Below are 14,048 nucleotides of genomic sequence, written 5' to 3'. Positions count from 1 at the left end.
GGTTAAGACTATATTTATACTTTTTGTCCTGCAGATTACATAGGTATTTGGTGAAATAGCAAGCTACTGGCATAAACGAATTTTAAATCTGGGGTTAAAAGCATAAGTGCCTAGAGGTTTCACCTAAGTGAATGAATCAAGTCATTCACGTGTACTGTCTGGGACTTGGGCATATAGAAGAGTGCAGGCCTGGCCTACAGGGATCTTCCTACTGCACCCTCCTCTATGGCTGCCCTATGAGAACGATGGTCCAAAGCTGCCAAATCTTCTCATTGTTAAAGAGATTCCAGAAGTCAGGATTTTTATATCAAATTCTTCACATTTTAAAATAGTGGATTAAACATCTAAGCATGTGTGTGCTGAAATACCTTATCAGTGGGTAGGCTTTGGCCTAATGGCCAGTATTTGGCTTCTGTTCAGGTCCATATCATATGAACGATAAAACACTGAATGTTTGATTTTGAAATCAGCATATCTGGTTATGAATCAGTTATTTCCTGTGAAATCAGATAACATTTTACATTACCTTACTAGCTGAAACGCATCGTGGATCAGACTTGTTCTGTCCTTAGGTCTGAGGAGTGTGTGGTTCTGATTCAGCTGTTGAATGAGTTGGTCCCATCCCTGCCCCTCATAGTGAACAATATAGTAGCCATTTGAGTTCACATTGAATTTCACCCAGCTGGTATCTTCAGGTAAATCCAGAACATCTGAGAGGAGGAAATTGGCATAGGCATTTCATTATCAGCATACATGCCAGGAACATCTCCAAAACAAAAAAATTAGTTTCTACGCTATTATTAATAAATCAATAAGAAGACAAAGTTTTGGAAGACTTATGATGATACTGATTTTCATAATCTACTGGATGGTTTCTGCTGGAAATAATGGTCTTATTAAATGAATAAATAAATTAATTCATATGAAAAAGACTGCTAAATTTGTTCTCAAAAACAGTTTATGCAGGTCTAAGAGGCATGCAAGGGTCCAATGAACCAGATGATGAGCATGACTGGAATTTGGCTTGATTTATTGGTGGCCATGTCTCCAGGTTTAGTTACTAGCCATTGAAATATGTGTATGTAAATAGTTGATCCACTAGTTCAGTCCTTATTTGGAGTGAAATAAGGACCCCAGGTTGAATATGATGTTCTGATGGATACTCTCAAATTTCAGTGAAGTGTTTAAGGAAAAATTGAAATATTAAGTGTTTTTAATATGACAGACATTATACTAGGTGATAAAATAGCATTATCATATTATCTTAATAACTGTGAGGGCTAGTCCTCATTTAAACTAAGATGAAAAAATTGAAGTTCAGGAAGTGTTAAACATTTTTCTTAAGGCCACACATCTAATAGATGACAGAATGATGGTATGAATCCACAGACAATAAATTCCTAAGTGTATGCTTTTTTCTACTATACATGTTTGCCTCATGGTTTCACAGCTGGATTAGTATGTATTAAAAGACAAGACAGGATGCCATCATTTCTTGATATAAATAAAACTTATTTCTGAATGCTAAAAGCACAAGAGAACCACCCACTGAATGAAAATTTTACTTCCTAGCTAAAATGTCCTTTCTGTTACTAGTATATGGATAAATAAGAAATTTCTCAAACTTAAACTTTTATTAGTAGTATCTTTCCTCCAAATAGTTCAGAACATATATAATTTCAGAATTGAAACACATGTTTGGCTAATCAGTTCGTTACCTGTCTTTGATTTTAAAATGTGTCTGTGAATCACATTAGAGGAACTCGTGGTGTAGGTCAATGGGATGTGCCAAAGGTACCTATGTTAGAAAGTAAAGACCGTTACAAATGAAATAAATGACTATTTCAATTTTCACATTGTCAGATTCAGATAAACTGTAAAAGGCACTTAACCACCCATCCTTTACATTATCAGGAACCTTATAAATTTTATTGGCTAAGACTAGCAGACCCTTGGGCATGCAATAAGTCTTCCAAGATGAAGAATTGAAGGTGTAGCAACATATACCTAGTTGAATTCTGTCACAATTACCTGTGCCATTTGCTGTATAAATCTAATACCACAATAAGTTCTGTTCATTGTTTTCTATAAAGAAGAAAAAGAAATCCAATCTTCCTTTCATATTTCCAAAAATTCAGACAGCCTGATACTAATGCAAATAACTGAATCAAAGCTGTAGGAAAAAGCCTTAAGAAGTCTAGATCTTATTCCAGTATGACCTTCCACTTACCCTTTTGCTCAACAAAGCTAACCACATCCAACCGTCCACCTGCTAAGTGACTGTAAGTGGCCAACAGTTTAGGAACTGCAGGTCAGCAAGTCCAGAGAGCAGAAAAGAGGCATGGATAGAAGCCTCAGTTACTTTCCAATGGTCTTACTATGTTAAATAACAGAAACTGGCTATTTTTTTCCTCACTGACTTTTTAGAAACTTCCAGAATTTACTTCTTTTACCACATTAAACCATATTAACCATAGTAGTCCAGCACATGTGAAATTATGGGTTTGAAAACACTAACAGGTATACAATGGACAGGAGAAAGTCCTCAAAATATATAAAATTAAAGGAAACAATATACACAGACTCCATCTAGGAAAGGGTCAGAAAGGAATTATCTACCTGCTAACCCACAAAGAGTACAGATAATTAACAAAGCACTTGAAATATTTACACAAAAAAGGTAAAAAATGGACACATAGATATTGCCAAGACTTAATGGAATGATTCCTGGATGAAATCTTAGCTCTGGAAGAAAGGGATATTTCCAGATAAACATATCTGGGGATAAAAAGAGGGAGATTAGCATTTCACAAGTTTGAATAGGCATGAACTAGAGAATAATAATTTTAAAACAGTAATCTAAAAGCTGCTACAGGAAGAGGAAAAATACAGGTCATTGTAGATCTTTGTAATTCTGGACCATCCACACTATTGAACTCTCTTGTGACATTTTGATAAGTTACAAAATTGTGAGTCCTGCTTTCCCAATGATGAATCAAACATAAAAATGTCCAGGCTGTGTTGCTAAGTTATAAATCGTCCAAGCTTCTTGAAGTTCAGACTTCAGAAGAACATACAGAAAGACAGAAAACTGTGTCTCAGAGAAGTAGCATAAACGTTGCTGTTAGGTTGGGAGTAGGTAACTGATGAAACAAAAGGAGAAAACATTCGCTTTCTATGTGCTATTCTACCTGGTTTATGCTAAAGCCCTGGAATTTGCTTCTGATTCTCAGAAAAATTCTAGAATTGTTATTAGACAGCTAGATCTTTAGAAAAAAGAAATAACAATCATAAGAGGCAGCACAGATTCACTTGCATTGTTTCATTTTAAACTAACCTAATTCCTCTTGTTAATAGGCTAATAGATCAGAGAACAGTGTTGTGTTTTCTCAGGATAGGCTGGTGAACAAGACTGTGTGGTTAATTGGATTTGCTTTGATTATTACCAAGGACAGCATATATTTTAAGACATTACATTTATAGTCTATTAGTGAAAATAAAAAGGCAACAGGAGGTCTTAGCATTTAATTTATCACATGGGGAATATCTTTTCTCTTCCTTTGATTTGTATAGCTGTAATAACACTTCCTAGGTATAGGCCAGTCACGCAACTTATTAAGGCCCAGAAATCTAGTATTGAAAAGAGTCAGGGGATATTATAATGGAAATATAGTCGACCACCTCTGCATCAGAACTGAGTTTTTAAAGGTGGCTGCAGAAGTACTAGGAACGCAACTGTGAACAACGCCGTCCGGGCCACCTGCAGCTCTTTAAATGTGGTCAAGGCTAGTTTAGGCCTTCGTTCCTGCGCGAGATAGCATCCCGCGGTCGCCAGAGAAGCTGAAAGAAAATTAATGCCACAACAAGCAAACGGAGATGAGGTCCATTAGACCGACAGAAGACCACCTTTCCTGCAGGGCCCTCCATCCAGGGTCCTCTTTGAACACCCCGCTCAGGAAGCGCTCCTGTCGCAGTCTGAGCGCACGTCCTTCTCGTTCAACCACCACGAGGGGGATTCCTTTCTGCAGAGTCCACGTAGCCATCATCTCTTTGACCTCCACACCTTCCCCCTGAAAGGTGAGCTGAAAGGACAAGTGACTGTGGTTAAGTCAACACAGAGGAGAGAAAAACCAAGAGAGATGAGAAATTTGGGGCCCCTGGGATGCCAGAAACAAGGCTGGGGGAGGAGGGCGGACCCGGACTCGGGCTGCCTCTGGGCGGAGCAATGCGGGGACTGGACAGGGCTGCTCTCTGCAAGGTACCGGAGGGAGGGATGTGAGTGGGAGCTTGAGGTTAACACACAGAGGACAGGGAAAGCCAAGAGGGAGGGTTTGAGATGGGGCCTTCCTCCTGCTCCCTTTGAAAACAACAAGAAAAGAAACACCTCTCCCTTTTAGTCATGGTGGAGCCCAGGGCGGGTGGCCTAGGAGAGAAAGGGCTTCCTTTAAGGGGAGCTTTAAGTGTTCCAACAGAACCATGTATCAACGGAAGTATATTAAATGGAGAACAAAACCTCTAGCTTCTAGCATGGCTTTCTGAAAATTGGATGATCCAGAATCCTCCTTTAGAATCCATCATTTATGGATTACCATGACTCTGTTAAATAAGAGTTTGCTTTTTTGTTGTTGTTGTTTATGATGACTTTTTCTCCCTCTCTCCTAAAGTGCTCCAGTAACTTCCCAGAAGTAAACAAAAAGACAAGCCCTCAAGAAAGCCAAAAGCCATTTGCTCTATTTCCAAACCTAACATACCCTGTTTGGCAGTTTTCAGAGCCTAGAGGATGCCAGCGCCTCGGTAAGCACTCAGCGGCATTTAAAGCTGAGATATTCTTAGCTAGCCGTGGGGCTGTGGGAAAGCTGAATTATAACAACAAAACTGTGGCAGTAACAGCATCATCCCCCTAAATGGCCTGAACATTCCTCCTTCAGTCTGCTTTGTTTCAAGGAAAATCCTGGAGGCTCTCTTCCTCTCCAGTTACTTAAAGGGACAGTTGGGCTATTCTACACACTCACTCCCGGCAGGTGCTGGGCCAGCTCTGGTCTGCTCTGTAGATCTCTTTATACTTACTGTGCTGCGTGTCCTCTTGGAATCGGAATAACAAAATCCACCAGATGTAAAATCACCTTCTAAACAACCCTATAGAACAAGAATAAAGAGCACTACCATTCGGGCACTGCCAGTTGACTGAATATGCATATTAGACATGAATGCAGACATTTACTAGCATAGCTATATGAAAATTCATCTAGACCAGTGGTTCTCAACCTTGGCTGCACATTAGAATCACCTGGGAATCTTTTAAAAATCCTCATTCGTTGAGGCCCAGAAATCAGGATTTTAAAAAGATTCCCAGGTGATTCTAATGTGCAGCCAAGGTTGAGAACCACTGATCTAGACATTTGATAATGAACATAGCAACTCATGAAATGAATACAGTGGGGCCTTGACTTACGAGTGTCCCAACTAACGAGTTTTTTGAGATACCAGCTGTCTCTCCTCCGATTTTTTGCATTGAGTTGACAGAGTAATTTGAGTTAACGAGCTCCTTAACGAGCTCGGTCTCGGAACGAATTAAACTCGTAAGTCAAGGCCCCACTGTAAAAGGCATCTTCGCAGTGACCATAGGAAATACACAGAGTTAGTTCAGAAATTTCTATATTCCTTATCATGTCCAGATGAATTAAATTTTCATCTATATACTTAAAATTTGCTAAAGAAGTTCACCATGGTGAGATAACTGTTTTAGGGTTGAATCAATTTGTTGAATTTTTCTTTAATTTGTTTCCTTTCCCCTGGAAAGGGTCCTAGTTTATCCTTTTAGTCTGCATATTACTCATGTCCTTCTTTATCATTTAGGTAACTGTGTCTAGTATTAACTTTCTCCTATCACATCATAAATTCCTTGGCATTGGGGAAAACACTTTGCTATTTCCAATGACTACCATAGTAGCAAACATACTAGTATAATGAATGCACAATAAATTTTGAATTCAGAATTGATATGAGACCTAAGAAAATCACCTGCTTGGCAATCAACCCTTTAAACTAGGATTTAAAGCTCTAAGAACAACTGTAGGTAGGGAAAATGACATACACATTGTCTAAGGCTCTCAAATGCTATTAAATGACTTTAAAAAATAACACCAGAGAATTCTTTTGATTTCCAAGTTGCTATGACATGGATTAGAACTGACGTTATGTGACATAATGCTGAGTAAGTTATTTTCAGGAATTTATCATTTGCATACCACAGTTTCATTTGGCATCAGAAAGGGGTCAACTAAAATATAGGACCTTTAAGAGAAGGTTAAATGGGAGACTTTACTGATAACTGGGAAGAAACTGTGATGTAATGGAAAGAAAGAATACTAAACTCAGAGTCAGAAAACAGATTTTAAGCACTGACTCCATCACTCACTTGGTATATGATCTTGAGCAAATCTTCCCCTTAGTATTAGTTTTCCTATCTGTACAAATGGGGTAAGAATGCCTTCCTTCCCTTCCTGATATGATTATAAGCATAATGAGACAAAGATTAACATAGCGGTATTCACAATTGGCTTTTAAAAATCCTCTTATTCTTGGCCAAATTTCTCCTTTAATTTCCCCCACACTACTACACACACCAAAGACAAATTGAACAAGTAGAGTTCAACCTTAAAATTTGGGCAGAGAAGATTAGTTATTATTTAATAGGAATTACAAAGTCATTAAAGATTTTGGAAAATGGGAGGATAAAAGTGTATGGTTAACCACAGCAGGGAAACCAAAGAGAAGGAGGTCAAGTGCCAAACCCCTCTGGCTAACCCAGTGTGGCCTCCCAGTTTAGTATGGAGCCAGAGGGAAAGGGAAGGTGCTGTCTTCTAAGGACCCTGGTAGTGTGGCAAGTGGAATGTTTGTTGACTGACAATATAACTATTTATAACCTTCATAATTAGCCTCTCAGCTTATAGGCTTAACAGCTGCTGTAATCCAACATTTGACTTACATTTGACATGCTGTTCCACAAATCATCATTCTTAGCATTTCCATAGCTGAACTTCTTTAAGTAGTGAATAATTCCTTTCTGAAATTTCTCCTCACTCAAGAAATCCTTGAACATATTTAAAATACAAGCTCCCTAAAGAGAGAGAAAAAGAAAAGAATATATAAAGGAAAAGGTAGTAGGATATATTTTTTTTAGTGTGACATATTTTTAAAGGAAGCTTAATTTTACAGAACTTATAGAATGTCTGAAAAATGAACAGCAAATAAAGTAAAACAGGTGACAGTAACCCGGCAGCACCAACTTCAACTGTTAATTTTATAGGCCTCCTTTTAGTTCTCCTGAAAACAGTTTCTACTGCCCACAGCATTTACTACCTTGTTGTAGGAAATTGTGTCAAACATTTCCTGTATTTCAGTAGGGGTTTTTGCTTGATTGGAGATAGGATGGGATGAATTTAGTGAATCTCTTTTAATGACTTCAAAACACACTTCCAAAAAATAGTCATCCTAAACAGAAGAGAACATTTTTTTTCAATTTCAATTTGACATTCTCAAAGCAATAGAAAACATACTAGGTTTAGCAAGATATTCTTAGAAGTAATTATTCAATTAATATTTCTGACAATTGATTATAAGTTTCTTTCCCTTTCAACAATTCTCTACTCATAAAGGTGTAAATCCAACATCCCCTCAGATATGTCATGAATGTTTACCAGCTACCAAGCCTTTGGATACAGAACTAACACTAATGGTTCCCATTAGTGAACACTTGCTACATGCCAGGAACTTATATCCATCATCTGCCTGCTTGGGAGATGCACTATATGCATTTTATAAGTGAGACTATATGAAGCTTTGGGACTAAAACATGTATTCATCACATAGCAATAAGACACTGACTTTGAATCCATGGTTCTCAACCTTCCTAATGCCACGGCCCTTTAATACAGTTCCTCATGTTGTGGTGACCCCCAACCATAAAATTATTTTCGTTGCTACTTCATAACTATAATTTTGCTACTGTTATGAATCATAATGTAAACATCTGATATGCAGGATGTATTTTCATTGTTACAAATTGAACATAATTAAAGCATAGTGATTAATCACAAAAACAATATGTAATTATATATATGTTTTCCGATGGTCTTAGGCGACCCCTGTGAAAGGGTCGTTCGACCCCCAAAGGGGTCACGACCCACAGGTTGAGAACCGATGTACTAGACCAATGCCTACTCCAAAGAGCTAATCATTAGCCAGTTTGATGTGGTGTTTAGATCCCCTGTGTCTATAAAAAGACAATTTTGAAGAAATCTTTTTTTTTTTTTTTTTGGTAAGAGAACATTTATTGGGTAAATTACAGAGGTAGACAAAGTAATTCCTAGAAGAAGTGGGTTTAGCAAACAAGTTCCAGAGGTCAAGGAAGGGCCGTTGGAGCTTGGGAGTGAGGAAACTAAAGGTAACACGCCTGGGGCAGGGAGGGGGAAGGGGAAGGGAAAGCAAGGGCGTGCTCCCTGAAGGGAGAGCATTGAAGAAATCGTTTTATACATTTTGGGGAAGTGAACAATAGGCCCTTTGTAAATCCTAGAGGACCGTGCCCCCAGTCATGCCCAATTCAGGTTACATACCAGGAACTCTGCACGGATCTATAGCCACGGGCATTATCTTATCCTATATCACTGTATATGGGCAGAGAAATTTCTTCCTCTCGCTCCACATGCACACCTGAGTGTTTGTGCTACTGGAGTTCTCTGTCCAAAATTTTTTTGTTTGGGGAATTTATGGTACGGGCTGAATAGTATGCTCCTCTCCAATTCCTAAGGTGAAGCCCTAGTCTCCAGCATGTGACTGTGTTTGGAAATAGGGCCTTAACAGAGGGGACTGAGTTAAAATGAAGCTGTAGGGTGGGCCATAATCAAACCTGACTGGTGTCCTTATAAGAAGAGGAAATTTGGACACACAGAGAAACACCAGAGGAAAGACTATGTGCAGATACAGCAAAAAAGGAGGCCCCTGTAAGCCAAGGCGAGAGGTCTCAGAGAAAACCAAACCTGATACATTGATCTCAAACTTGTAGTCTCCAGAACTATGAGAAAGTAAATTGCTGTTGTTTAAGCCACCCCGTCTGGTATTTTATCATGGCAGGCCTAGCAAACTAATACCATTTGCTTTGTATATCAAACAAAACATCATAGGCTCAAAAACACGATGCTATATTGTTTTCGCTTTAGCATTCACAAACATTTTAACAGTAAATCGACAATTGCTTAGAGCACATGGTATGATGTACAAAACTGTGAACTTACGAATTGTAGCTCTGGATATGTAGCATTAATGGAGATAAGTTCCATGTACTTTGCAAAACCCTCATTGAGCCAAATGTCATTCCACCATTCCATTGTAACCAGGTTGCCAAACCACTAGGAGGTAAAAACTCCATGTTATTCAAAGTGAAAAAATACAGGTAATTTGCTAACTGTAATAAATATAATGGATGCCAATTTTCTTCTTTTAGTAAATAAGGACTTTCCTCTATCTTAGCTACCCTTTTCTTTCTGAACAATTTCCTTCTACCTGTTTCATCTCATGGCACATATAAAATAATTAAAATCCTGTGGCACACACAAAATATATTTTTTGCCAATCTGACAAAAAAATAGGTATAATTTTGATTCATTCAGACCTGACAGCTATTGTATTGGTTGTCATCACTTTTTAATTTGATAATCTAAGGGAGAAGAGGTCAGTGACCCTGACTAAATAGTCAGGCTTTGCATGTTTTAAAAGTTCTTGCGACTCACTAGTGTTATTCAACTGAGTTCCCTGCCTTTTTGTCTCACTACCACATTTTTGTTTGCTTCACTTTTCTTTTTTGTTCCCATTGCCTCCAACTCTCCAATTTTCATTCTATCCTTTCAATACTTCTTAGCTATTAGATTCTAGAAGAAAATAAAACATTTTTTGGGTGGGGGGTGTTTGTGTCTTGCACAACTATAATCTTAGCTTATCTTTGATATATGGTGATGGTCTAAGGAAAAAATATAAGTCAAAATATCCTTGGTGAAGTTATCTCTTTATTTAAGTAGTAGGTACTTAAGAGGATCCTAAGAATTCATTTAGGACATTCAAATTGTTACTTAGTATTACTGATGAGCATACTTGGTGTTAACCTCTGCCCTGACATTTCCAGGGATTAACTTGGCCACTAAAGTGAATAAAGGTCTAAGATTTTAACTATGTACATAAAATAAAAAGGATGTATAAGGATAATCTAAATAGAATTCTACCATTGACCTATATTTGATCTGTAGTTTTAAATATTACTATTTGTGTGTCCTTTTATATTTTATTTATTTAGCCTATATACCCAATACAGTGCATCTAGTTTATCTATTTTAGGATTGCAGTCTCCAGGAAGATGGGAAACTAAAGGATTTTAAAGATCCAGAAGAGCCTTGATACAGTTGTAGAGAACAGCTACATCTGTAGCTTTTAGAAAATGTTTGAGCTCTATTCCTTTTTTGATGGCCCTCAGATCATTTTGCAAGTGGGCACCAATCTTCCCAAGGACATTTGTGAGAAGGGACAGGTGGTGTTTCCTCAATTATAGAAATGATGAATATGAGAAAAACAGGTTGAGCTGATTCTGGCCACTTTTTTTAGTTAGCAAGAGTAGTTTGCTTATTCATTCATTCAACGAGTATCTATTGAGAACCTATGTTCCTGGCACCAAGCCATAATATTAGAAATATGAATACATATAATACAGCCTCTGTCTCATTACAAATGATGGAGGTCAACCAGCAGACAAATAATGCAATAAAGCATTAGGTTGCCATGATCAATGTCTGTACAGGGACAGAGGGTTCCAGCAGGAAAGAATCAGTTCTACTTGGAGAGTTTGTAGATTAGTTAGGAAATGATTCATTTCCTGAGTCTTGCAAGTGGTCTTGGGTATGTTGGGAGTGGTGTGTGCTCTGGGCAGATCAATAGTAACAAACTCATAGAGGAGCAACATAACCTAGCATGTTCAGGAAAGGGCAGTGGTCTGGGATGGCTAAAACTTAGGGTGTCAGTAAGAGATGAGGCTGGAGAGGTGGAGAGGGGCTGTCATGGGGACCCTGTATGCCATTCTGGGGACCCTTGACTCACCCAGTTGGCACTGGGAGTTTTTGCCAGGGTTTTCCACAGAGGAGTGACACAGTCATATGGAGACAAAATAGTCAAGCCAAAAAATTCTAGTGCAGCCTGCTGCTTTATCCATCCATACACTCTGCATTTCCACAAAAGAAAAGCTATTAAAGGAAAACTCAGAGGGAGCGTGGAGCTGAAGAGCTAGAGCTCTCCGACCATTTCCCTATGAACACTGGGTAGAAAGATTAGGAATCTCTAGGCTTAGTTAAGTGCTTTAGAGCTACCAGTGACAAATATCCAAAATCTCTATGATGGGCCAGTGGGGAGATCCTGAATCTGAGAAAGCTGCCCACATAGTGCAATGCAGAGCATTGCTCCTATGTAATTGGGTATTTAGTTCACTGCTTAAAAAAAAACAAAAGACATTGTTATGATGATAATAAAAGGTAAACTTAAACATTAAAAAGAAGAGAAACTACCAGATTCTATATTGTCATGATATTTACCTACATGGTGAAAGAGAATTTCTAGGGCTCTAAATAATTCACTGTGCTACTGGGGATTTTCAGAAATACATAGAGTAGAAATGGTCTCTGATATCTATAATATTAGTTTTTTGGCTCCATATTTGTATGGAAGACAGTGTCAATAAGTGGGCCTTGGAAATCTTACTCTGCAAGTAATGGTAGCAGTAGTAGTGGGCATTGTCATCATCATTAATAACTTACACTAATTGAGGGCCTACTATACGACAGGAACAGACATCTGTAATCCTCACAAAGTTTCAAGAAGCTTGATTTTGGAATGTCACAGTACTAAGGCTATAAGAAAAATATATTTAATATTTTTGGTAGGGTTTCCAATTCTGTGTTCTATGAATTTGCATAGTTGCTACCCTTCACTACTAAATGCCATTTGGAGGGTCTACCCTGAAGGGTTTTAGACAAATAAAGCAATCACTTCTCTCATGATAAATTTTCTCTATGAGTCCCATAGCCTAGAGCTGTAGCCCTCTGCTACTTGACATATTGTGTCTAGTTTGGTAATCCGTAAGGTCCCCTCTAGAGATAAAATAATACAATTTTATGTTGTTTTAGGAAGATTGGTGGTGTCCTGCATAATGCTCTTTTGGACTGATACTAAGAAAGTGTCATGAGTACCAAGTACCTGGTGTGCTAATTCATGGGCTATGACTCTGGTGACCCATAGTTTATCAAAAGCAGAAGAGGTCTTTGGATCAAAGAGCAGTGATGTTTCTTTATATGTGATGAGGCCCCAATTTTCCATGGCTCCAGCTCCAAAGTCAGGAATCGCAACTAGATCTAAAACATAAGAACAACCATACTTGATCATTATGACTTCCATACCAGAAGTGGGATTTGCTTCCTCTTCAAATACATTATGATCCTTGCAGTATACATAGCAGACTTTCTAAAAACATCAAGAATATCTTAACATTGACATAGTGTCTTGTAGTTGCACTAAAAATAATCAGTACCCATGTCAAGTAGAATATATTCTATCAATACAGTTTTAGTTGCAGTTGAAGTACCATATTGACATTAACCATTGTTTTTTTCAAAAAGTTTTTACCTCAATTTCCTCTCAACATTGATATTTTCTCTACCTCTTAACTAAGTCATGGGTGGGGGAGGAAGTATGTGTATGTGTGTGTGTATGTGTGTGTGTGTATGTGTGTGTGTGTGTGTGTGTGTCTATGTGTGTATGCATCTTTTGCCGGTGACTTCATGTAAGTTAGAAATTTAAAATTTCTGGCTAATATTTGATCTTGATTTTTTTTTATTTTGCCATGACATTTTGGAAGAAGTACTGTTCAGCTGAAAAGAAAGATAATTTTTTTAAGTTTGTAATGAACCACGTCATTGGTTTAAATGGCGTTGTCTGGAATTAGTACTAGTTAATTCCAGTGTATAAAAACAAATACTTATAACAAAATAAGAAACTAAATTGGCACTAATAAAGATCTGTATCCATTAGCACTTCAAATGTGGAAATGACTCCTTTTCTAAATTGTACTGTTGATCTTCTATCAGTTGGATTATTTCTCAAAGCCATTAGAGACACTTAAATCAGCTCTATTTTTTTAAGCTGCATGCTTCTTTTCAGTTAGCTTTAAAATACATTTCATATACTCTTCAAGGTTGCATTTTTCAAGAACAACATCAGATTGTTGATTGCTGTTATTTAATCTTTCCTTGACTTTTGACATAGAGGAGAGCAGTGGATTGTGGGTAACTGGAGTTAGTATATCTGTGCTAAGGGGTATACTAAGGGGTATATAGAATCCACACTCTAATAATACAGTGAGATTCAGCAACTATAGTTATAAGCTCCTGGTGTATTTTAATGTTCCCTTTTACCTTCTCTAAAAAAAAATTGAATGGAGGTTGTGGGGAAAGGAGAATGATATGATAAGGAGGAATATTTCCTAATGTCCCAAAGGAAATAAATGTTTTGTCACTTTCAGAAACTTTTAAAAAGTAATCTATAAAGCTACAAAATTAAATCATAGTTTTTATATGTTCTGCAATATTACGATATTTCTATCTTATTTTTTAAGATAGAAAATTAAAACCAAGATTGACTGTATTTTCTTACATAAAGGTCTACTACCACATGCAAATTATCTATCTCCTCCAAATATTTTTTAAAAATCTGTACCACAGTCTTTCTTATTTTCTAGCCTCAATTACACTACAGATAAGAGATGAAGGGACAATTTTCATAAATTTATATTTGATCTTCATAAATTTATATTTGATGTTTCCATAAATCTGTGGCAACTTTTATGAAACATTGCTGGTCTTGTACAAATATGGTATAGAAAAAAAATGTGCTCCAGAAAATTCACCAAATTAAACCCCATATGGAATGCAGCTATTTTAATTTCAAACCTGATAAAAGAA

General features: G+C 37.4%; 1 protein-coding gene across 1 annotated transcript in view; it reads right to left on the bottom strand.

Annotated features, from left to right (window-relative positions):
* The window catches only part of ERAP2 (endoplasmic reticulum aminopeptidase 2), a 39,107-nt gene that overhangs the window by 13,471 nt on the left and 11,588 nt on the right, over positions 1 to 14,048 (bottom strand). The window contains exons 6-13 of the mRNA XM_070412372.1: positions 12,289 to 12,443; positions 9,294 to 9,407; positions 7,363 to 7,494; positions 6,989 to 7,120; positions 5,068 to 5,136; positions 3,907 to 4,082; positions 1,719 to 1,798; positions 527 to 710 (exon numbers count right to left, since the gene is read on the bottom strand). Coding sequence (XP_070268473.1) covers positions 527 to 710; positions 1,719 to 1,798; positions 3,907 to 4,082; positions 5,068 to 5,136; positions 6,989 to 7,120; positions 7,363 to 7,494; positions 9,294 to 9,407; positions 12,289 to 12,443 — 1,042 coding nt within the window. The remainder of the gene's footprint in view (positions 1 to 526; positions 711 to 1,718; positions 1,799 to 3,906; positions 4,083 to 5,067; positions 5,137 to 6,988; positions 7,121 to 7,362; positions 7,495 to 9,293; positions 9,408 to 12,288; positions 12,444 to 14,048) is intronic.

Source organism: Myotis yumanensis, unplaced genomic scaffold, assembly GCF_028538775.1.
Source record: "Myotis yumanensis isolate MYYU_CA2020_CCGP unplaced genomic scaffold, mMyoYum1.0.hap1 SCAF_4, whole genome shotgun sequence".
Classification (NCBI taxonomy): domain Eukaryota; kingdom Metazoa; phylum Chordata; class Mammalia; order Chiroptera; family Vespertilionidae; genus Myotis; species Myotis yumanensis.
This window is presented reverse-complemented; position numbering and strand designations above follow the sequence as displayed.